Raw genomic sequence first — 23,872 nt, 5'->3', positions numbered from 1 at the left:
GAGACCATAAAATGCAAAAGACCATAGAGTTTGTATTTGTTTTATAAAAATACTACTTATAACATATTTTGTACTCTTTATATTAGAATTTGTAATAGATTAATGTATTTAACTCAATTTCTGAAAAGTAATTCAGTTTCAGTATGATAAAATATTTAGATAAAACATACATTCTATTGGAATTTGAAATAGATAAAAACATCTTGGAGTTTTTGGGAAAAAAAGTTGTGACCAGCAAATACAGTTTTATTATCCATTCATTCAGTAAAAGCTTACGGAGCACCAGCTCTGAGCTAGTACTATAGACAAGTAGATTCTTCCCTTCAGGATCTTTTTTAATCTTTAAGTCACCAGGAAAAGCAGCAAACAAGCAACTAGAATGCAAGTTTGGCTTGCTGCACAAAAACATGCACAGGACTGTCTGGTACCTGGGAGAGGCCACAAATGCTGACTGATTGAGGTCAAGGAGTATGTACTCCTGCTGACTTCTGTATTGAGTAGACAAAGAGGGAAGGCAGCAGTGGAATGTTCCAGGAAAAGTGAATAATTCACTGTGGGGGGTGTGATTGGATAGATAATCTAGAAAATTTGTAACTGGTTGCAAGTGGCTGGAGCTTTTGAGGAAGAAATCACAGAGGTGAATGGGGATGGACCGTAGTAAGAGATGTGACTACAGAGGGGACGAGAGTGTTGCCAGCCAGGACAGCTCATCCAACCTTCATGTTCAGTTTTTCTTGGGGGCTTCATTACAGAGGCACAATGGTGGATTGTTTGCTGTCCATGTGTTTGAACTCAGCTTCATTGTGAACTGATACTGGAAAACCCAAAACCATGGTCTAAATCACATGGTTGGGTTTTCTAAACTATTGGATGTAGCTAATGGTGCACTCAAAAACAGACCTATGTGGAATGACATAACATAATCACCTCCCAGGAGCCAAGGCAAAGCCCAGGCTGCTCTTTGGGCAAAACCAAACTTTCGTTTTCTAACAGTGGGAAAATTTATTGGAGAAAAGGAATGGAGAAGTAGGGAATAGGAATAACTCCTGAGAGACAGGAGAGGTCCGAAATGTGTTGCCCAAGCCATATTTTTATACACAGTTCCCAGTGTAGTATGTTTGATACTGAAGTTGTTTTTCTGTTCTAGGAGGAAGTGTTATATTCTGTACAGGAATAAAAGATAAAAATCACATAATGCTTAAGCGGCACTGTATCCAAAATGAAAGAATTTTGTCTATGGAATTCTTTTAGGTGACCACTTTTTTGTTTTTGTTTTGTCTTTGTTTTTTGGCTGTTTTGAGGCAGGGTTTCACTATGCAGTTCAGGTTGGCCTGAACTCAGTTTGTAGCCCAGGCTGGCCTCGAGCTTACAGCAAGCCTCCTGCCTCAGCCTCCCAAGTGCTAGGTTCACAGATGTGTGCCAACACATCTAGCTAAGTGACCTTTGTAGGTGACCTTGTTGCATTATTTTTGATGTCTTATAGGGGCTTTTATTTTTTTAAAAGTGTCCCATTAGTCTGTGGCTCTTTCTCTTGTTTCTCAGCAGTAAACAAACAAAAATTTTGTTGAATGGAACTGTTTTGCAAATAAGCATTTTCTGGGAATGTTAGGCCCCAGTTCTTTATCTGTTAGATTGGAATTTAGCATCTAGTTACTGCAGAGCAGGAATGGCAAACCTTTTAGAGTCTGAGTGCCCAGACTGCAACCCCCAAACCCATGTATTTTATCACAAAGTGCTAGTACTAAAATTAAAGCTGAATTCTAAGGTTTTAGTTTAAAAAAAAAAAAAAACAACAACTGTTCTTCTATGCTCAGGTGCTGGGGTGACTTGGCTCAAATGTGGACAGAGAAGACTGTGTGCTTGCTGTGGCACACGTGCCATAGGTTCACCACCGCTGCCATATTGTTTTTCAGCTTCCATGCTTGACATTTTGGACCTGATAATTTTTTTTTTCCTTTAGTGCTAGAGATCACCCTCAAGACCTTGGGCATGCTAAGCAGATTGAGCAGATGCTGCAGAGATTGGGCATGCTAAGCAGATTGAGCAGATGCCCCTTCAGGGCAGAATCTGATCATTCTTTGTTGGGTAGGTGATCATCTCCTCTACTCTCTAAATACCAGTAGCAGCAAGTCCAGTTGAAAACACTGAAAAATCTCCAGACGCTGCCCAGTGTCAGAAGTGTGGTGACAAGATGCCCCTGCTGAGTTGCTACACACTTAAACTCTTTTAAATCTAACTGGCTAGGATTTTATGTCAGTCCTGTCATTTGACTCCATTTCAGAATTCCACGCTTATGCCTGAACACAGTCATTTGTTCAAATGAAAACATAAAGGGTGAATTTAAAAGGAGCTGGCACTTTCCTTATGACAACATAAGGAAGAGTTCATGGTTGAAGTGTGCCTTATTTGTGAATTTAGTTTTTCTTTGTAGTGCATAAATCTCTGCACAGTGAATTTATAACCTAAACATGTAAAGTGGTGAGAGATGTGTTCATGATGTGATATTTATAACTAGGCCAAGTTATAACAAGGCATAGTTCATAACTAGGCATAGTGATAGTTAATGAGGAAATTGGAGAATATAAAGAACATTGGATGTTTAGATATTATGATTTAACTTCATTTCCAGCTGTTCTTATAATTTCCAGGATTTATTGGAAAAATTGGCTTTGGAATCTGAAAGCCAGGGTTTTAGTTTGAGTCATCCTTGTGGACAGATGAATTCTTTACTACCACAACAAAAAAGTACATAGAAGAGACAAGTTTATTGCTTCTACTTTCTTTTTTTCCCTTGCCTGTGGAGCTGGTTGAGTGTCACGTGATATGCTTACATCTGTATTTTAGTTTCGTGTCCCCAAAGTTGAATGAGCCTAAAATGAAGATGTATGTGTAGTGTTTCAGGTAAGATTTAAACACAAGCTAGACATTCTCATCCAGTATTACTTGGAGCAAATTTAGAAAGCAGCCTTCATTTTTATTTCCTTTCTAAAAGCTAAATATATGTTTGTGATGCATTCATATTTATTGACTAACCTTAGATTTAGGGTATAATTTGGATCTGTGTTACTAGTCACAGTTTAGTCTACTAACATAACAGTACTTTGCAGTATAATGAGAATGAAAAAAATTGTAGATGAATTGTTATGTTTTTCTTTCCTGTTACAAATATTAAATCAACTGGTATAGTCTGTAGTTCTGTACAGGTAACTATGCCATCTTGATGCAGCAGTTGATGAAACTATCCTTCAGTTTCTTCCAGGGAAAGCATTGAAGTTTTTGTTTCCTTTTTGTTTGAGAAATATTTGGCATGGGTTTGAATTCCCTGGGGTATTTTCAAATAACAAAAAATAGTTGTTATCTTGCATCCTGATCATGCATTGAGGGGCCGGTGTTAACAGCTCGGTGGCACAGCACCTGCCTGGCAAGTACAGGCTCGTGAGTTCAATTCCCAGTACCAAAAAACAAAAACAAAAACAAAACTAATCGTGCCTTGAGCTGGAGGGTGTTTTGTGATGCATTTACTTATACACCTATGGAGGGAGGAGCCAGAACAGAGTTGAGGTGTTCTTCCTAGTGGAAGTTAGACCGCACTGTAGGGACAGAGGAGCAGATATGAGAGGTGGTGAGGCATGGGAAAGATGCTACAGAAAGCCAGACTCTCTAGCAGTCTGGCTTTGTTTGTTGTGGGGTATATGACTTAAATATTCTAATGAAATCCTTAGCAGAGCCTCTGTTCCTCGCCAACCTTTTGTATAAGTAGAACTTTGGAAAGAACTTAGGCCAGCTTAGTCCACTGTGTGTGCCCTCGGGAGAGGAGAGCAAGTGCATGCAGCCTGAGTGTGCAGCACCAGCACCTGTGGGCAGTGGGGCCAAACATGCTGAGCAGGGGTCATTGTTTACTGAGTACCTGAAGCTGGCTTGGACAGCACTCTCACTCTCTTCCTGTAAGAGAGAGTGTAAGAAAAGGAGGCTCAGAAAAGCTAACTAGCTTAGTCAGACTCCAAGCTTAGAAGTGCAAAGTTAGACTTCTTACATGGATCTGATATCAAATTCCTTGTTTTGAATTGCTAAATTGTGAAATTTTATTCTCTGCTGAGGATGTTTTTTGAAACTTAAAATGTACTTTCTTTTAACAGTTTAGGAGGGGTAAATAGAAGTCCCAGAATTCTGAAAATTGGAAGATTTTTACTTTTTGATATGTATAAGAATTTAAATAAGTAATTACTATTTCTTTATATTAATCTCAGCCAGGAGCATTTCTCTCCATTTCTGGTGCTTAGTGTTTAGTTCCTAAAACATATGCTTTCAGCTATTTTACCAGTCCCTGGCCAGAATAACCATCCTGATGTCCTTGTTTGCATGGTTTTGTGTAGTTGCCAACAGTTCAGAATTTTATTCCTTCTCTGTGTTAGAGTAAGTGATTTGTTCTTGTTTTCTTCGCTTTTTCCCCCTCCCTCTCTCTGTTCTTTCTTTCTTTCTTTCTTTCTTTCTTTCTTTCTTTCTTTCTTTCTTTCTTTCTCTCTCTCTCTTGCTCTCTCTTGCTCTCTCTTGCTCTCTCTTGCTCTCTTTCTCTCTCTTTCTCTCTTTCTCTTTCTCTCTCTCTTTCTCTTTCTCTCTCTTTCTCTCTCTTTCTCTCTCTCTCTGTCTCTCTCTCTCTCTCTCTCTCTCTCTGTCTCTCTCTCTCTCTCTCTGTCTCTCTCTCTGTCTTTCTCTCACAGGATCTCACTATGTTCTCCAGACTAGATATGAACTCACTATGTAGCCCAGACTGGCCTTGACCTTAAGATCCTCCTACCTCAGCCTCCTGAGTGCTAGGTCTACATGCATATGCCACTATACCATCTGATCTTGTTTTGGTTGTTGTTAAACTAAATTTTTAAAATACCTGCTTTCTTGAGCTAATCCACATTCAATACATGCTGCCATTTTAAAAATGTATAATTGTTTTTAGTATTTTCAGACTTTTATACAGCCATCATCACAATCATTTCAGAAACCTTCATCAACCCTAAAAGAAACACTGCACCTATTAGCACTCATTCTGCATTTCTCCCCATCTCCTATCTCTATGCCTTAGACAGTCAATAATCTTTTTGTCTCCACAAATTTTTTTTTCTGGACATTTCATATAAATAATATTGCACAATATGTGTTCTCCTATGACTAACTTCTTTCACTAAGCATGATGTTATCAAAGTTCATCCAAGCTATAGTATATGTCATTGCTTCTTCACTTTTTGTAGCAGAATAATTTTCCCTTTGTGGATAAGCTACACTGTGTTAACCATTCTTTACTGATGAGCATTTGGGTGGCTTCCTCATTTAGATAATGCAGCTGTGGACATTCATGTACAAATTTTTGTGTGAATATATGTTCATTTCTCTTACATTATATACCTGAAAGTAGAACTGCTGACTCTAGTAGAATACAGGACTCTAGTTTTTGAAGAACTACCTTTCTGAACCAACTGTACTATTTTAAACTCATCAGTTAGCGTCAAGAAAGGGAGTTGGGCTTTAACATCTTTTAATCTCTATTAAAAGTGTACTGTATCTATATCACTAGCATTTCACACTTACTTTTACTATCATACTTACATCTTATGGCATCACAGTTGCATATTGTGTTCTCTTTTCCTTTTTGAGTCCAGGTCTCACTGTGTATGACAGGCTGGCCTTGAATTCATGACCCTCCTACCTCCGCCTTCCCAGTGCTGGGATTATAACCATGCACCAACATGCCTGGATTGTAATTCATTCCTGGATCTCTCATTGCTAAGCCTGATATATCAAATGAGTTGATGATGTTGAATTAATGAATGGAGTTTTGTTCATGTTCATTCTGATTTGTCAAGGTTGTCCCAGTGGTTAGATGAGTATTCTGCTCCTTGTAATGCTAATAACCTGCTTAGAGATATAATATAGTTTTACCTGTCTGGTTTTTGCATATTGTCTGAATCGTTAACCTGTGTTTTAGATTTCCTGTGTAGGCAACCTCAGATTTGTGCTTATTCCTCAGCTGAGGAATTCTATGAAATAGTATGGTAAGTCAAAAGAGTTTATCACGATGTTTAGAGTCTCCATTATATGGTGTACTTAAATGACATTCAAATGATAGATCAAAGAATATAAATGAGTTTTAAGGTTTTAGACAAAAATGTTAAAACCTGTCTGTCCTTCAGATTTTAAATGAATTATATTCAGCCTCAGCACTATGTAAAAAACCACTAACTGATAAGCATATGTATTTCTAATGTATTCTGCTAGGAAGACAGAAGGGTTCAATAATATTTAAAGAACTTTATTTTCTTAAGATTAACTTAACCTTGTGAACAAAGCAGGTATTTATTAGCAAAGCTGCATGTAACCAAAACAGAGGCCTTTCTCTAGTTTACTGTAAAAACATTTATCCCAATTAAAGTGAAACACAGTAAAGATTTATTTTGAGAAGTTGCTGAAATTTGCTAAAAGACAGACTATACTAAAATAGTCTGATGATTTTTAGTTACCAAATTTAGAGTTTCTGCTTCGGTGCTCTGAGAGAAGAGTACAACAGTTGCTTTCATTAATCTGTCTGCCCTGGATTTATAGTGTGGTGGTCTCTTGAAAATTAAAGCTATCATTCTGTGCTCTAAGTGCTGAACCAGTGGAATGGACGCCATAGTGAGACAATCACAAAAAAAGTGTGCAAGCTTTTATGGAGACAGTTAAAGAAAATAGTCTTAAACGACTTTCCTTGTACTTCCTTCATCACTTTTAGAAACATTACTCTTACTAGAAGTGACACTTTTTCAGTGACACTTTTTTTCAGCATGGTAATATTTCTAGGATTCAAAAGAAGCCATTAAAATTTAGGGTTTTTGTTTCCACTTGTTATTCTAGTTTATATTTCTAAACATTTATATCATTTTGAGTAAGTTCTAATCCTATGTAATGATGTAATTGCCTCCAGTAATTTAAATGCAATACTAATACATAACTCTAAATATATTACCTTGAGCAATGTATATTTAGATTTATATTGAGTAATAAGGTTTTATAAAGTCACAAATGTATACCTATATAATTTCTTGCCATTCTTGAACTTCATAGTAATGAGGGTCCAAGTGTTCTTCTGGCCCTTCTTGTTCTTGGCTCACATGTATGTTGTCATGATTATCATGATCCTCCTCCTCCTCCTCCTCATCATCATCTTGAAATCTTCCAAAAACTTGGGTCTTCAGTTGTATTGTTTGACCATTAGTGCTTCTTTGTTCACCATAATAAATACTGTGTATATGAGGGAAGCAGAAGAAGATATATGAACTAATTGGCTCTTTTAGCTTATTTTGGTCCACACGAAGATATGTTAAATGGTGCTGCTGTAGTGGGTCAACAAAGGGACACATCATTGTCACATTGATGTCTGAAAAATACAAATTAAAAATTAATCCTGCCTTATAGCCATAATTCTATGTTGAGTTTTATGTTTTATGGGATATAATTTCATTAAAATTCTTACAGGTGGAATTAAGTTCAATTTTTAAAACTAATCAAATAATAAAATGAAGGAAATAAGACTATAAATAAGTTTTATATTACCAAAATTTATTTGGCTTCATTGGCTTTTCCGATTCCTTTTTGTTTGGTACCCGGAATCAAACTCAGGACCTTGTGCTTGCCAGGCAGGCGCTGTGCCACTGAGCTATATCCCTGACCCTTTTCTTATTACTTAAATAATATATTTTTGATAGAAACAAGCTAAAATAAAAGCCATCTACAGTCCCACTACTGAGGATATTCATATTTCTTCACATATTCTATAGTGCTATTTCTCAATATTCAAAATAATTTAATCAATAAGTCTATAAAACTAATGGCATACTATTTTGTGTGAGTGATTTCTGCCATTATCTTAGCCAACTTCAAAACAGCCCTTTTCAGCAATATGTGAATCATAAATTCTTAAATATTTGTCCTTTTGTTTTGTTGTTTGTTGTTTTTTGTTTTTTTTTTCCTGGTACTGGGAATCAAACTCATGACCTCGCGCTTGCCAGGCAGGCACTGTGCCGCGAAGCTAAATCCCCAGCCCCTAAAGATTTGTTCTTAAAGAGTTGAAATGAGATTCTTTTGCTCTGTGAAGAATAATAAAATTTTACATACTTTCTATTTCATTATTTTCTAGGTATAGGTGTTCCAAATTTCTTGGGATGTAGAATGCTTGCTTCAATTTGTTGTGTCCAACGTTGAGCTCTATAAGGTTGGAAAGATTAAAAATATTATATGGAATATCTTGCAGATTGTTGTGTGACATCCTTAGAGCATGAAGTTTTGGAAGTTTGTCAAAGTATTTCTCTGGTATAGAAGAAATAGAATTATTTTCTAAAGATAGATACATAAGTGAAGAAGGCAATCCAGGAGGCATTGATTCCAATCTGTTACTACATAGGTTGAGCTGCATCAATTTTTCCATTTTGGCAAGGTGTTTTTCTTTTAACATAGAATCATGAAGATGATTATAACAGAGATCAAGCATAGTCAAGTTTACTAGTTCATCCATGGCATTTGTGTGCAGTGTGGAAATTTCATTGTAACCAAGAAGGAGTCTTTCCAGAGATTTAGGAAGAGGAAATGGAAATTCTTCTAAATTGTTATGCTCAAGGTGAAGTTGTAGTAGATTTGAAAATTTAGCAAACACACCATAGTCAATCTTTTGAGATTTAATTTTGTTGTGACTGAGGTTAATTTCTTTAAGATTAGTTGCATTGGTGAATGAACTTGCTGTCACAGCCTCAATTTCATTGAACTGAAGGTAGAGTTGCTGAATATGCACTGGAATATTTGGGATTGTCTTGAGTTTGCGATTGTCACAATACATTGATGACGGAAAGTTAGTTGGACAGAAGCATTCGCTGGCACAGCCTAAAATACGCTGATAAGGAATTCCATATTCTACATTTGGATGAAATTGGAATTGTGGTTCATAATCTTCATTTGGCTCTGGGTCGTAATCTTCATCCCACTGATAAATTTCATATTGACAATATACCTTAACTCCAAAGAAGAAGAAAAAGACAGATACTGTACTTGAAAAGCTCATGTTCTTTTTTGTCCTATTGCAAGGAAAAAAGGAAATATATTGTCGGATATGTGAATAAAACTCAGACAAATTGTCATGTAAATTGACAGTTATGTGAAATGTATTATACCTACATCTGTATATTAAAAATGTCTAGGAAGAATGAGCAATACTCAAACCAAAATTAATGTTTTAGCACCAACGAAGTAGAATTTTTAAAAAGTCACATACTGTATTGAACCAGAGTCAGAAGTCTGGTATTCTAGACTTTTTACTAAGCTCCTTTTATGTTCTTTTACTAAGTTTCCAGTTGTCCTGCTTACAAGAGTGTAGATTTATGGTGATAGCATGACATCATTCAACTACGGTCTGGGGCTTTCTCCACTGTAAGTGTTGTTCTTGCCAACTAGTCTATCCATTAGGAAAGGTTACTGCCTATAGAAAGACAGACTTTTATTTCAGTTGGAGAGCTTTTGCCTATTAGAGTCTTGGTATTAAACCAAAATCCTCTTCTCACAACTTTTATTCCTGGTACCCCTTTCTGCCCTTTGAAAAGAACATGAAATACTACCTTCTATGTGATGACTTGGGATATTTTAAAATAGGTGTTTTCTCTTAGTATTTTTTGTCCTATCCTACTTACATTTTCAAATTTTCCTCATGAAAGTTTCCAGAATCTATTTTGTTTGTAACTTTGCTTGAATAGCTTCTTCAAATCCCAAGACACACAATATGTATATCCTACAAAGTTTTAGTTTCTAATAGATTGACATTTACATTTTTTTACTTTTTTCTGCTAATGTTTTTGAGTTAAGGTCTAGATATACAAATTCTAAAAACATGCAGTCTCTGTCTTCTAGGATCTTAAAGTTTAGAGAAAAAGAGAGATATAGAGCGTAGGACAGCATCAGGACATTATATAAATGCCGCACACTTAACTGATTGTGCTGCTGGAGCACCTACGGCAATGGGACATTATGTGGAGTTGGTTAGTAAGGCTGAGGGCTTCAGAGGCATTTTAACACTTGCTTGGGCCTTGTCTGCTTATCTTGTATTGACCTTCTATCTTATATCTTCATGCTTATCTTACCTAGTAGTTGTTAGGATTATATGAAATATGCCTGTAAAAGTACTTTGTAAATTGAAAACTTGTATCCAAATGAAATACATATATTTATGAGAGGGGTTAAGAAAAATATCATACCCCCTTTATTCTGAGGCCTTTTTTCTCTATTTTCCTTATCCAGGATATAAGGAATAAATGACCTAGTGCAGTATTGTATGTCAGGAAATGACCTATCTCCTGTTCATCTAGAATGGTACTCTCTCCCCCACCCCATCCCTCGTACTGTTTTTTTTGTCACTGGTGTAATGAGAAAATACCTTTCTCTGGTAGAACCCTGTGTGAGAAATATTTGCATTTTTCATTTCTTGTCAGAAACAAAAAATACATTGAATACAAATGTAGTGTATGTTTAAATTTTAAAGACCCTTGATGCCTTTTTCTTCCATTATTTTGTCCTCCATTCTTACCACATACCCATATCCTAGGCTTGGTTTGACCAGAAGAGCAACCCTTCATCTTCCGAACTTTGAGAATCCCACATTCTCACTCTCAGTCACTTCACATAGTCACTCCAACTCCGAAAATTTTCTAATTTCAGTGACACCTAATAAATATCCTACTTTTTTCTTTTTCATTGTCCCTTATGCATACTTCCCAGTATCATTTTTGCCAATTTAGCTCCCACAGTTTATTACTGTCATTACTCCTACTGCCCCTCAATGTTCTAGCCCATCACATCTGACAAATTCCAATGTTCCCTACTCCAGTACCTCACATTCTCTCAGTCTGACTCACACAGCTGAATATGAATAGAGAAATACGAGTAAGCGACCAAGCAGAGCAGTCTTAATTCTCCACCACAACCTCCAGTGGTGCATGGCTGTTCTCCTTAGTTTGTCCCCTTTTACTCCCTCCTAGACTATTCTTTTTCATTTCTTCCTCAACCCTCTGAAACCTTATTCCTATTATTTATGGATGATACCTTGCTTCCTTTTTTTAATCAAGAAAATAGGATAAAGTATTTCAACATATTTATCCTTATCTATAAGAAAATGGCAAAATAGTAATGATTTGATCTGAATACTAAATGATTTTGGAACTCATGAAGTTTCTTTTTCTCAGCAAATCTGAGTATATTATATCTATTTTTCTTTCTTTTCCATATGATTCATAGAGGTCATAGTATTGACTTAAACTTTGGAAGAATGTTAGGATTCTTGTAGAACAAAGTGAAGATTATTTCCAAGTAGATGAGATAAGTAACAACAGGGAAGCCACAAACTGTGAAGTGTTTGAGAAATGGTGATTAACTGTTGAAAAAAGCAAAATAAGATTACTATAACCCAAATCTAACCCAAATCTAGCACCTAAATTCTGACCAAAAGACTTCATACTGTGGGAATGAATGCTTAATTTAATAAATGAATATATCTGAGCCATGATCTTTATACTAGAGTGTTCATGAGTAAAGCAGGAGAGAATTTTGAGAAAAAGTGGAGAGAATGTGTTATCATTTCATCTCAAAGGACACTGTTCAGAGTAAGCCAGCTCTTTGTGCTAGGCTGAAAGCTCCTCTTGTGTCTGCCTGGGCTTACTCTCGTTTTCCTGTATAATTATTCTAGTAGGTACTGTATGCAGTGTGCTTAGTAAATCACTTTACAAATACTAGTAATTTGGATTACTTCAGGTTGCAGTTGTCTTGAATTCTTTCTTTCTTTTTTGAGGGGGACAGGGTCTCACTGTGTAGTTCAGGCTACCCTTGAATTCACTATATAGCCCAGACTGGCCTCAAATTCACAACAATCCTCCTGCCTCAGTCTCCCAAATGCTGGGATTAGAAGTGTGCACTACCGTACCTGGTGTCTTGAATTATTTCTGAGGTACTGTGCTAAATTGGGAGAGAACACAGAAATGAAGAGGACATGAAGACATGTTCCCCCTTACATAGAACAAAAGTTCAGAGGTGAGAAAGACATCTTAAGAAGAACCGCTAAGAGTAAATGGTACGGTTTATAGCAGAGACAGGCCATTCTGTGGAGCTCAGTAGCTTGACCTTGCTTGGATTGACTTGGAGTTGTTTTGTAGACAAAATTTGATCCAAACTTTGGGAGATGGGCAGAAATATGGAAAATCCTATATACATCTTACTGACTTGCTATTTTATGTATAATTTCATAGGATTTTGTTGTACTAATTATAGTATAGCACATGAACTTTTTGAGCACTTGTTTCATTCCCATTAGAGCCACTGGAGTTGTGTGCTACCAAGCTCCTTCCCAAAAGACAGGTTACAGCTGAGACACTGAGATGTGCCCCAGCACTGGGCCAGGCCACTTAGGCTGACTGTCACATAGATAAACTTTGCAAACAGCATTGCTCATGGACACTGAGTCTGAATGTTTCTATTCTTGTGTCTAGAACATGAGCAATCATGAGAAATTTTTGAGACAAAAAGGATATTGGGATGATATCTTTGATCCCTAATTACATATTTTTTTCTTAGACTCAAAACCTCATAACTAGGTCCTCTCTGGAAATAAAGGGGTTTTCATGTTGTCTGCCTTTGGCCTTCATGAAAAGAAGAAAGACTTTCCTTAAATGACACACAAGTTTAAATATCACATGGTGTCTCTAATATAAGAAACCCAAATGATGAAGAGCAAAATAAAAGATAGACCATAGGAAGCAGGGAGATAACATCTTTCTCAGATGGGAAGCAGATCAAGAGATGGAGGGGTGGGAGGAAAGGGGTTAAAAAAAGGAGTCATGTACATGTACCAGCTCCACACAAGGAATGTAAGCATTATGTAAGGCAAACATATGCTATTAAAAAGAAAAATTTTTAAAAAAGAATAAAAGCTTTCCATGAAGACCAGTTTCTTTTCTAAATTTGATTCATTTCAAACATGCCTTCCATGTCTGTAACCCTGTAGTGCCACCTTGTCCTTGCTTTTGACTAAGTGCAGTTTTTTAGTCTGAAATCCATCCTGTTTCCGTCCATTTCCTATTTACTATTCCCCTCCCTTTTTCCCATGATAATTTTCTCTGAAACCATGATCTTCTTTTTACCCAAGTAATCTCTTCTCAGCCATTTGCTAGCATATTTTTGTCACTTCTGCTTTTCGTATTCTGCAATCTATGCCTTAGTCCCTTTTGGACATCTCACAGCAAAACAGCATGACTTGCTGTCAATCACTTCCTGATCTCTGGTTTTTAACAGAGTACAGGACAGTGTACACTAATGATTTATGAATGATTGAATTAATAAGTTACAGATTACATCTTGTTAGAAATTCTTTACTAATTTTGATTATTTCTGGGCATTTATTTCACCATGGTAATTTATTTAAATAAAGAGAATTTGACTATCTCTTTTTTATGGAATATTTCTCTATAACAGTATAGTTTATTCTTCACTTTCCCATTGTCTACTAGGAAAACCACAGATGTGAAAAAAAACTTTAAGTAAAATAAAATATACATTACCAGTTTTGAAAAATTACCCATTAATGTGAATTTTTCATATTATATGATACAATAAAGGTTTCTATGTTCTAACATTTCCATTACTTAGAAGAAAACACTCATGCTTTTAAGATAGGTTGTAATGAAAATTATTAATAAAAATGAGGTATAAATTATTTGGTTTGGAATATTTATAAAGTAAAAGTAACGTTATTTTAAGAATGTAGTTGTTTTATTGGTGTGCTATATAAACTAGTTTGTAAGAAACAAAATATTAGTATATGTTTTAGGTTTTATGTAAAACAATTTTAAATTTAACTCTGCAAGATCTGTTGCTATTAAAAATATGTGTCTACATTATTTTTATCCATACTGTACGTACATTGTTTTTAACTTAAACCCAAGTAACTAGATCTTTCAACGGACTGGATAAAGCATTCATACTTTCCTTTTGAAAAGAGGTAAATGAAAACAAAAACATTCTATACCAGGGATTTAGTCAAGAGAAATTTTGAGCTTTTCAGTGAAATTTGTACAAATTTCTGTCTTCCCTACAACCTGACTCAGCACTGCTCAAATTATTGAGACAAAGAGACCCAAGAAAGAAAGAGATCAATTCTAAAACCCAAAAATCTTTCCCTTCATTCAAAATTTAAAAATAAAAACAATTAAACTAAAATGTTTTGTTGGATAATCTTAAATTACAAACTTAAATGTTCTTTAAAAATTGAAAATTACGTTATCATACCTGTTGAATTTGCTTTAGTTTTCAGGGTTGATGAATTTGCAAATCCTTTAAATGAATCAGAAATTCCTAAACTCTTTAACTGAGTCTCTTAAAGATCCACAGTAACTCTGTGTCCAGACAGGGCTGTCCCTTGAATTCCTGTAGCAATTTAAGCAAATACAATCTGGTTGGAAAACACTTCGCTTGAATTAAAATTATGTATTTCTTTTCATTATACAAAACTGGGTGGATTCAAATTAAAATGTTTGTGTTCTTGGTCAGATTTATGTGGCTTACTTCTTTCTTTTCCCCTTAATTTTGGTTTGAGGTGTGGCAAGAATTTCCTCTAATATGAAAGGAAAACTGAACTAAAGGAAACAGCATGTACTGATTACTGTTTTTATTTTCATTTTTATGCCAAAGAATTCTTCAAATTAAGGTCCACTGAGACACTGTGCCCAGTGTCTCAGCAATTTAAGGTGGAACTCAGAATTATCTTCAGTCCTGGTTGTTTAGCACCTATGTTTACATGAGCTTCCCGTTGTTAAAGCAGGGAATCAGAATTGGAAACCTAAAGCATTTCACATCCAGTTTATTTTTAAAATGCAATAGGTTATCACTGGTTTCACAGATTAAAGATACTTTTCCATAAACAGGCGTATACCTTCTTTTCCGTCAGCTATCCTCTTTCTCACCTTGTTCCCAAATACTGTATACCCATTAGATGTTTACTAAGGACCATTAAAATAAAAAGATTACCTCTGAAAGTCTGTCTCCAATTTGTTTGTTTTAATAGTATACAAAGTAATTTTATAGTATTGAATAAGATGGTTTGCACAATAACTGTTATCTTTATTTTGCACATTTGGAAAATTTCATTTTACCAAATTGTCTCTTTTTAGGTAACAGCTAGTTAGCTTGCTTAAATGCTAAATTTTTGTGCTCATGTTTTCACATTTAAACTGAGTTAATTTTTGTTTCTTGGCAGTAGATATTGAGTTCATTTTGGGGGAGATTCTTTCAAGCTTAAGCACATAAGGTAAAATAAACCCTGGAGTTCAATTTTGGTTCTTCAAATAGTGCATTCCACCAGGACTTTACAAAGAACTCACAAGATTTATTTTATTATACTTCATATTTAAGAAAAATATATAGTGTTTCGAGTGATGCTTTGGTAATATTGTAAAAATCTAGTCTATCATTTGAGACATTGGTATGTAAAACGTGGCAGACACATTTGGGCCAAGATTCCATTTTGTTAACTGATCTTTTCCATGTGTTTCCTATTAATGTCTTTGTTCTTAAACCTCAAGCTTTCAGACTGAGGAAAAGGGAGCAAATCTGTGTACTTTTTCCAAACTTGCTGTATATTCCTTCACAGTTCTTTTAGAAGATTAATTTAAAATCGACCACTTAATTTTTATGTGATTCTTCATTAACTGTGTGACTTGAACTTATGATAGTAATTATGTTGTTCATGTTCCCAGCAAATGTGAAAAAGAGATTTAAATTGGCAATGATGTTAGCAATGGGAGGAGGTAGTGGTTAAGGTCAGACTTTCAAGCAAAATAGGAACTATTGTGATCACTGATTTAATTAGGTAGAGCTTTTGGTTGTTGTTCTACTTTTTAAGTACTGAGGATTGAATCCAGGGCCTAGTGTATGGTAGGCAGGTAAGTTTTCTACCACTAAGCTACATCCTCAGCCCCCCTCCTTTCTTTAAATTTTGAGATGAATTCCCATTCTGCCTCCCAGGTAGCTGGGTACAGGTACAGTTTTAATTGTAGCAAAATTCAGTTGAGTTCTGAAAAGCCTATGATTAATAGATACAGTATCTCAAGGCTGAATGACATGGTGCTGGCTAAGAAAGGCCCTCCTAAGGCATGCTTAATTAATGTACTAAGTGTAACAAGTTTTTACTCATTTGTTCACTCATTCAGCTTTTTTATTAAGTGCTTACTTTGTGTAAGGCATTATGCAAATGTCCTTTGTATGAGGACTCAGCAGTAAAAATCTTGTCCTAGAGAAGGAAAATAGAAAATAAACATTTATCAAATGGTGCAGAGGGTAATGGAAAAGCAAGATAGAGGGATAAAAATGAATGAGATAGAAGAGGAAGGGTTAACAGTTCTGTTATTGCTGTGCGACCTGGAATGGAACAATTTCTTTACTGTGTAGCAGATGGTAGGAGCCGGGTATCTCACTAGTGAGGGGGATGGTTACAGATAAGCAAGGGCAGGTGGTGAGCCTGATCCGTGTGGTGATGGATTTGAGTTGGATGGCCAGTATGACCAATAACCACTCCAACTGTTCTACCTCCCTTCCATTTTCTGTGCTTTTCAGTATGTACTTCACTTTCTCTGGCTGTACATAGAATCTTCCTTGGGTTTTGGTGGCACATTCTCAACAGTTTTCAGCCCAGACTGCTGCCGAATTCTAGAATCATGAATGAAGCCAGTGAAGATCTTTAAAACTAGATGTGTTGTAATTTCTCTTTGTACAAGCAGAAGAAGCTAATATGTATAATTTCACTTAAAATGGAAAAATAGGCAAAATTAATTGATGGCAAAGGATGCTATAAAATAAGTATCCTTAGATCCAGGGTAGTGAGTATGGGTAGAGAAGAGCTGTGGAAGAGCCTTCTGGGGTGACAAATTAGAGATGGTAATCTGCTTTGAACAATGGTCCTGGGACAACTGGCTGTCCAAGTCCTGTTATATGCAAATTTATCTCCAGAGGAAACAAAAAGCTAATTGTAAGAGCAGAAGCATAAATATTCATGAGTTTGAATTAGGCAGCACTTTCATGGATGTGATGACAAAAGTATAAGCAGAAGAAGAAAAAATAAATTAGACATCACCAACATCAAAACCTTTCATGTATCGAAGAACATTAGCAAGAAAGTTAAAAAAAAAAAAAAAAGCCACAGAATGGGAGAAGAAAAACAAATTATATGTCTAATAAGGGAATTGTGTTTAGAATTCTTACAACTCAATAATTTAAAAAAAAAAAAACAAAAAAACTTCAATTTGAAAATAGGTGAAAATCCAAACAGACATTTCCACAGAGAAATGACCAAACAAGAAAACCTCACTAGTAATCAGGGAAATGCAAATGAAAACCACAATGAGGTACCACTTCACACTCTCCAGGATAACCATAAAAACAGAAACAAAAAGGCTAGGAATGTAGCTCAGTGGCAGAACATGTACTTAGCATGATTTCCAGTGCCCCAAAAAGATTGGGGTGGGGGTTGGACAATAACAATTATTGGTTAAGAATGGGGAGAAATTGGAATCTGCATGCAGTAATTTGCTTACTGGAATATAAAATGGCGCAAGGCCTAAGGAAGACAGACTGGCACCTCCTCAAGTGAATAGTTGTCCTTCGATTTTGCGTTTACACTTCTAGATATATACCCAAAAGAACTGAAAACATAGGTACACTTAGAAATGTGTACACAGGTGTTCATAGCAGTGTTATTCCTAGCATCACCAAATAGAGACAACTCAAGTAGCCACCAACTAGCATAGATAAATAAATGTGTTCCATCCGTTCAGTGAAATATCATACGGCAATGGAAAGCAGCGAACTGCTGGCACTCTTAAGGACGAACCCTGAAAACATGCTAGAAGAAGCCAGTCTCTCAAAACAGCCAGTCACTCAAAACCACCTATTATAATTCCATTCATGTAAAATGTCCAGAGTAGGGAAGTCTGTAGAGAGTAGATTTGCCAGAAGTAAACAGGGAGGCACTTTTGATGAGTATGTGCTTTATTTTTGTGGTGGTGAATTTTTTCTAAAATTGATGATAGTGATGTTTGTAGAACTCTGAAAGTATTAAAGACTATTGAATTGTATACTATTCGTGCTTGAATTATATAGTATGTGAATCATATCTCAATAAAACTTATTAAAAATAACAGTAGAATCAGGTGTGGTGGCACATAGCTGTATTCTCAACTACTTGGGAGGTTGAAAAAGGAGAACTGCCATTTTGAGTCCAGCCTGGGCGACTTAGTGAGATCCTGTCTCAGAAAGAAAAAGAAAAGGTTGGGGATGTAGCTCAGCCACTCCAGAGTTCAGTTCCCCAGTACACAAACTAATAAATATAAAAATAAAGAATAGGTCTGGGAGGATCAAAATGATTAGTTATGATTTTAAAATTTTTGAAACTTAGAAGTAGATGAAAGTTTGTTTTGTCTACCTTTGCTTCTGTTATAAATTCTCCTCAGTACAAAGATAAAGAAGAAGTCTCTAGCATTCAAACTGCAAGTCTCCATCTCTGGTTATCCCGGCTGACAGAGGCAGCAAGTGGCGTATGTGTGGGTTCCTTGGACTGACCATGAGCTGTCCCTGTGTTTCTGTTTCTTCAGACCCTCTGCCGCCTCTTCCCCTGTGTATGGCTCATTTCAAAGCAGCTCTTTTCCATTTTTTTATTTTGCCGAGAGAGCTATTACTGCTGTTATGTTTTCCTTGGATAGCCCTGGTCAGAGGCGATTGGGAAGGAGAATCCATTTCAGAGCTCCCTAGAGCCTTTGATTAAAAAAAAAAAAAAAGGAAAAAGAAAAAAGAGAAAAAACCCGTAATAAAGGCCTCACTAACAGAGCAAAAGCACCTTGGGGGAAAAATACCATCTGCCCAGTATCCTTGTAATATAGAGGGTAGCTGTGCATCTGCGTACGTAAGTGTGGTTTGTAGCAGGGCTGAAGGATGAGGGGAGCTGCTCAAATGAAGGAAGATTTATAGGCTAAAAACATACTGTGTTCTTAGGATGAAGATAGAAGTTTCTTCCTTTCCCTTCAGTGGTTTCATTCAAAAACCTATGAGGTATGCTTGAGAGGTATGGTAAATACTTAGTTTCTAAAAATTTATTACAAGTGGGTGTCGTGATGCCCGCTTGTAATCCCAGCACTTGGGAGGCTGAAGCAGGAAGATCACAAGTTCAAGGCCAGCCTGCAATATATAGACACTGACTCAAAAAACCAAAAAAGAAATGAAAAAAAAAATTTATTACAGTGAAAGACACATTACCATTAATCCCCCTCAGAATATTCCCTCTTGCTGTGAACATACTTATCCATCATACTTGCCATGTTCTGAACAGTTCTGAGAGTCCTCTTCCATGAATGTCTCTAGTTGCACTGTTGTGACTGCCTCAGTGTCCTGAAACAATTCAGAATGTTTAGTCAGAGGTCACACTTTGCCAGATGGGGTGAATGAGGAGGCACTTTCGTGTTTTTCACTCCTCCCTTTCCGTTGGATGGTACTCAGCGGCAGCATTCACTGTATTTTGATCATACTTTATAAAGACACAAAACAGGAATTCTAGAAATGCTTCAGAAAGTGGCAAGAATTATGAGATAACTGAAACAAGAAGATTGATTATGATGTCTTTTACTGAAATAACCTTTACTTTAAACATTCACTATATATTTCTATCATACCTCATACAGAGTCATGGCAGTGCTTTTTTTTTGTCTTCTTGAGACAGGATCTCACTATGTAGTTCAGGCTGGTCTTGAACTCACTCTGTAGCCCAGGCTGGCCTCTAACTTGCAAGGATCCTCCTGCCTTAGCCTCCCGAGTGCTAGGATTACAGGTATGCGCTACCATACCTGGCCAGGCAGTACTAACATTTGACAAAGGGGAGAAATGACCAGAATATAGTCATCGCATCCAAAAATGCCTAAAATTCTCTGGTGAATGTGAAAGAAATAAGATAAATTGTGGCAAGTATAAAATAAAAGCATGATCAAAATGCTGGGATATTCTAGGGGTTGAGGGAAGAGTCTGCATGTTTGTGGGAGAATTGGGAAGCTGAGCTGAGATGGCTGGTTTTGCCACGGCATTTGTGGTTGGGTAAGATTTTGATAGACATGGCAGGTGTGGTGGTACACATCTGTAACCCTAGCACTCAGGAGGCTGAGGCATGAGAATCGCTGTGAGTTCAAGGCCAGCCTGGGCTGCAAAGTAAATTCAAGGCCAACCTGAACTGCATAGCAAAACCCTGTCCCAAAAAGACCAAAAAAAAAAAAAAAAAAAAAAAGATTATGATAGATACAAACGATAACATGAATAAAAATGAAGAAGCCAGAAAATGCAGTATGTTTGAGAAACAGCATGTAATCTTGACCTATGGCATGAAATGGAAAACTCAAAAATCCTTATTTGAGCATAAATGATAATCTTAAAAAGGTATTTTAATAAGTTTTTGTAATTCAGTTACTAATGGGAACTATTAAAAGCTTTTGATGAGCATGGCATGATCAATTCAGATGACACACAGATCAATTTTGTTGGTGATGTTAGTTGAATGGGTAAAATGAGAACAGGACCCTATTTTGATATTCCATTTAGAAAATAGCATTATAGTGATATAGTAACTGAAGATAAAAAAAGAAGAAATGTATGTGGTAAGGCAGATCAGCACTTGTGCCATTGTGGCTGTAAAGCTACAATAGTGTCAGAAGTGAGTGACTCCTAGAAGTTTAACGCCTGTACAATTGGATTTTTTTTTTGTACTGGGAATTAAACTCAGAACCTCAGGCTTGCAAGGCAGGTGCTGTACTACTGAGCTAAATCTCCAGCTAAGCCTGTACAGTTGGGAGGAAAGACAGAGTCAAGAGGAACAGTGAGAATTTGAAAGAAATTCTTTTCAATATTGATTTAGATTGAGTTTATGGTGCCAAATATTTGGGTTTACTTTTTGAAGTTTATTACTCATGAAAGAGATCAATATGTGAGATCTGGATTCTGGATTTTGGTAAAACTAAATAGAAAACAAATGAAATTGTTCAAGGATAGAGAGAAGAGGCTAAAAAGAAAATATTGGGTAACATTAGCCACTAAGGGCCAACAAAAAGGCATGGTATATGGTAGCCAAGTGAGCAAAAAATTCTAAGAATGAAAAATGACTGAGAAAAAATAAGTACTATCATAGTTTAAAACATGGAGCTAGACTGCTGGGTTCCAATCCTACTATTTAAATCTTTGATCCTCAGTTCCCATACCTAAATAAAGGTACCAGGGATGAAGATGTAGATCAGTGGTAGAGTACTTGCCTAGCATAGGCCCTTGGGTTTGATCCCCCATCAAACCTGCACACACACGTGCACACATACAGGCACGCACACACACGCATGCACAGACACAGTACCTGTGTCATAGGGTTAATGTGAGCCTTTTTTTTTTTTTTTTGAAACAAAAAAAAGTAGTTCAGGCTGGTATTGAATTCACAGCAATCCTTCTGCCTCAGCCTTCCCACTGGATTACAGGCATGCACCACCATGCCCAGCTAGTGCAAGCTTTAAAATTAAATTAATAGAAGTAAGATATTTGGTAGAATGTCTGAAAATGTTCTTTAAATATCAGCTATTATTGTCTAATGTTATTTATATAACATGAGTTTTGGAAAATAGATTTAGCAAAATTGGTAGCTCAGCTGCAGTAGGTTATGTTCTATTTGAATAGAAAGGTTATGAAACGTGGGGTAAGAATTCTTTCAAAAAATGATGGAATTATGAATGAAAGAGAAATAGTATGGTGCTTTAACAGGAACAAATTTGAGGATTTTTTAAAAACTTGTTTTAGTGACTTCGTAAGTGCCAGGCTGGCACAGTGCCACTGAGCTATATCCCCAGCCCTGTGAATTCACTTTTTGTTTCATGAATTCTGACAATCATTTTCTGTTGTAATAATTGGGAGGAAATATAGCTAGATGGTCACTGAGATTCTTTGTTGCCAGTCCATAGTATACTCTGAAAATATGTTGTAGTAACTAATTTGTTTTCAATCTTAATGGCTTTCAGGTGGATAATTTACCATAAAATATATTTACCATAAAATGTGTTTGTAGTAGAAAACTTTAATGTAGTTTTGGTTGTTTATGATTTTCATTAGTGATGTGTTTTTCACAAACTTAAAACCAAAAATGGCTAACAGCTGTGAGATGGAAATCATAAACATTAACTGTGGGAAATTGATTGCAGGGATTTCAGCAATCATTTCCTGTATTTAGGGTTGTTTTTTTTTTTTTTCCTGGATTGACTGCAGGGCCTTTATACTGCCCTATATTCCTACCCCTTTCTGTATATTTTTATATCAAATATATTTTTTAAATTTTTATTTATTTATTTTTTGAGACAGAGTCTTGCTAAGTTGTCCAGCTTGGACTCAAACTTGCAATCTTCCTGATCCCAGCTACCCAGAGTGCTGGGGTCACAGGCATACACAGCCACATCCAGCTCTGTCTTTTCTTTTTAGAAAAAGACGTGGCACACATCTGTAATCCTAGCTACTCGGGAGGCTGTGGCAGGAGGATTGCAAGTTCAAGGCCGGCCTGTGCAACTGTAATGAAAATCTATCTCAAAATAAAACATTTGAAAAAAGAGCTAGGGATGTATCTCTATGGTAGAATGACAATTGTGTTCAATCCCCAGGATGGGGGTGTCTAACCTTAACATTAACATGATTTTAATTATTAATTTCAAGAACTGTATTTTTCCAGTGTCACTGATCATTTGACTTTTACATATGTTCATGTTAGTGCCATGATACCATGATTTTTAAATTTTTGTTACACTGTAGAAAAATTAATTTTATGAAAACATTTAGAACTTTATTTTTTTGTAGGTACTGGGAATCAAACTCCAGTCCTCATGCTTACCAGGCAGGCACTGCACCACTGAGCTATGTCCCTGGCCCAAACATTTGGAATTTTAAAATATTTTGATTTTAGAATAATTATCCTTGTAATATTTATATTTTCAGACTGTAATGTTTTTTCCTGAGTCTAGTTCTTGCTTGGTTGCCCAGGATGGCCTCCAATTTCCACCTCGCTTCTGAGTAACAGTGATTACAGGTGTGCACCCCCACACCTGGCTCAGAACTTCATAATGTTTAACTTTTCTGATCCATCCATTATTGTCTGCTACTATAGTTACTAATGTTTCATGAACCTTTCTGGTTTGCAGAGCAGTTTACATACATTTTCCTTATTCAGTCCTTATAGCAACTTCATTGATCTGTAGCTCCACTTCTACCCTCTAAAGATGAGGACTCATCCTCTAAGAACAGGTGATTTTTTCCCCATGTCATTAACAGAATTGATCTGCAACTCAAACCCATGCATCTTTCTTTCTGTACTATATTACTCATGATTAACCTTTATTATTTTAACCACACTATGATCCTGTGTCTGTAATCTTCACAAAAGTAACAGTTTTGTTCCAGGTTTCCAAATTTATGTCCTCTCAGAAATTAAATCATTTTTATGTAAAGCAGTTGTTCTCAGCCAGCTGAGGTTTTGACCTATCTCCCACCCTTCCTCTCAGGAGTATTTGGCGAAGTCTAAGGAAAGTGGTAATTGTCACAGTGGTGCAGGCAGCAGATGGATATGTCTGTCATCCAGTGAGTAGAGACCGTGAAGCTGCTAAACATTCTGTGATGTGCAGGACAATCTCCACTCCAAAGAATGATCTGGCCCCCAAATGTTAACGGGGCCAAAGCTGAATACTCTTCTGGGAAAAAGAGACCTTATTTTGCCCTTCTTAAC

The 23,872-nt window shown here is 36.3% G+C and overlaps 2 protein-coding genes across 4 annotated transcripts in view; one reads left to right on the top strand and one right to left on the bottom strand.

The window, feature by feature from the left end:
* Positions 1-23,872, top strand: part of Cenpp (centromere protein P) — a 228,091-nt gene that overhangs the window by 78,328 nt on the left and 125,891 nt on the right. The window lies entirely within an intron of this gene.
* Omd (osteomodulin) lies at positions 6,281-14,582 on the bottom strand. The gene is made up of 3 exons (XM_005408904.2): positions 14,338-14,582; positions 8,143-9,092; positions 6,281-7,405 (listed from the first exon to the last, which is right to left on the bottom strand). The coding sequence occupies exons 2-3, from the start codon at positions 9,077-9,079 to the stop codon at positions 7,059-7,061; spliced, it is 1,284 nt and encodes a 427-aa protein (XP_005408961.1). The 5' UTR covers positions 9,080-9,092; positions 14,338-14,582; the 3' UTR covers positions 6,281-7,058.

Source organism: Chinchilla lanigera, unplaced genomic scaffold (genome assembly GCF_000276665.1).
Source record: "Chinchilla lanigera isolate Chin_1 unplaced genomic scaffold, ChiLan1.0 scaffold00114, whole genome shotgun sequence".
NCBI classification, from domain to species: domain Eukaryota; kingdom Metazoa; phylum Chordata; class Mammalia; order Rodentia; family Chinchillidae; genus Chinchilla; species Chinchilla lanigera.
The sequence above is the reverse complement of the archived record's forward strand: the minus strand, read 5'-3'. Positions and strand labels throughout refer to the sequence as shown.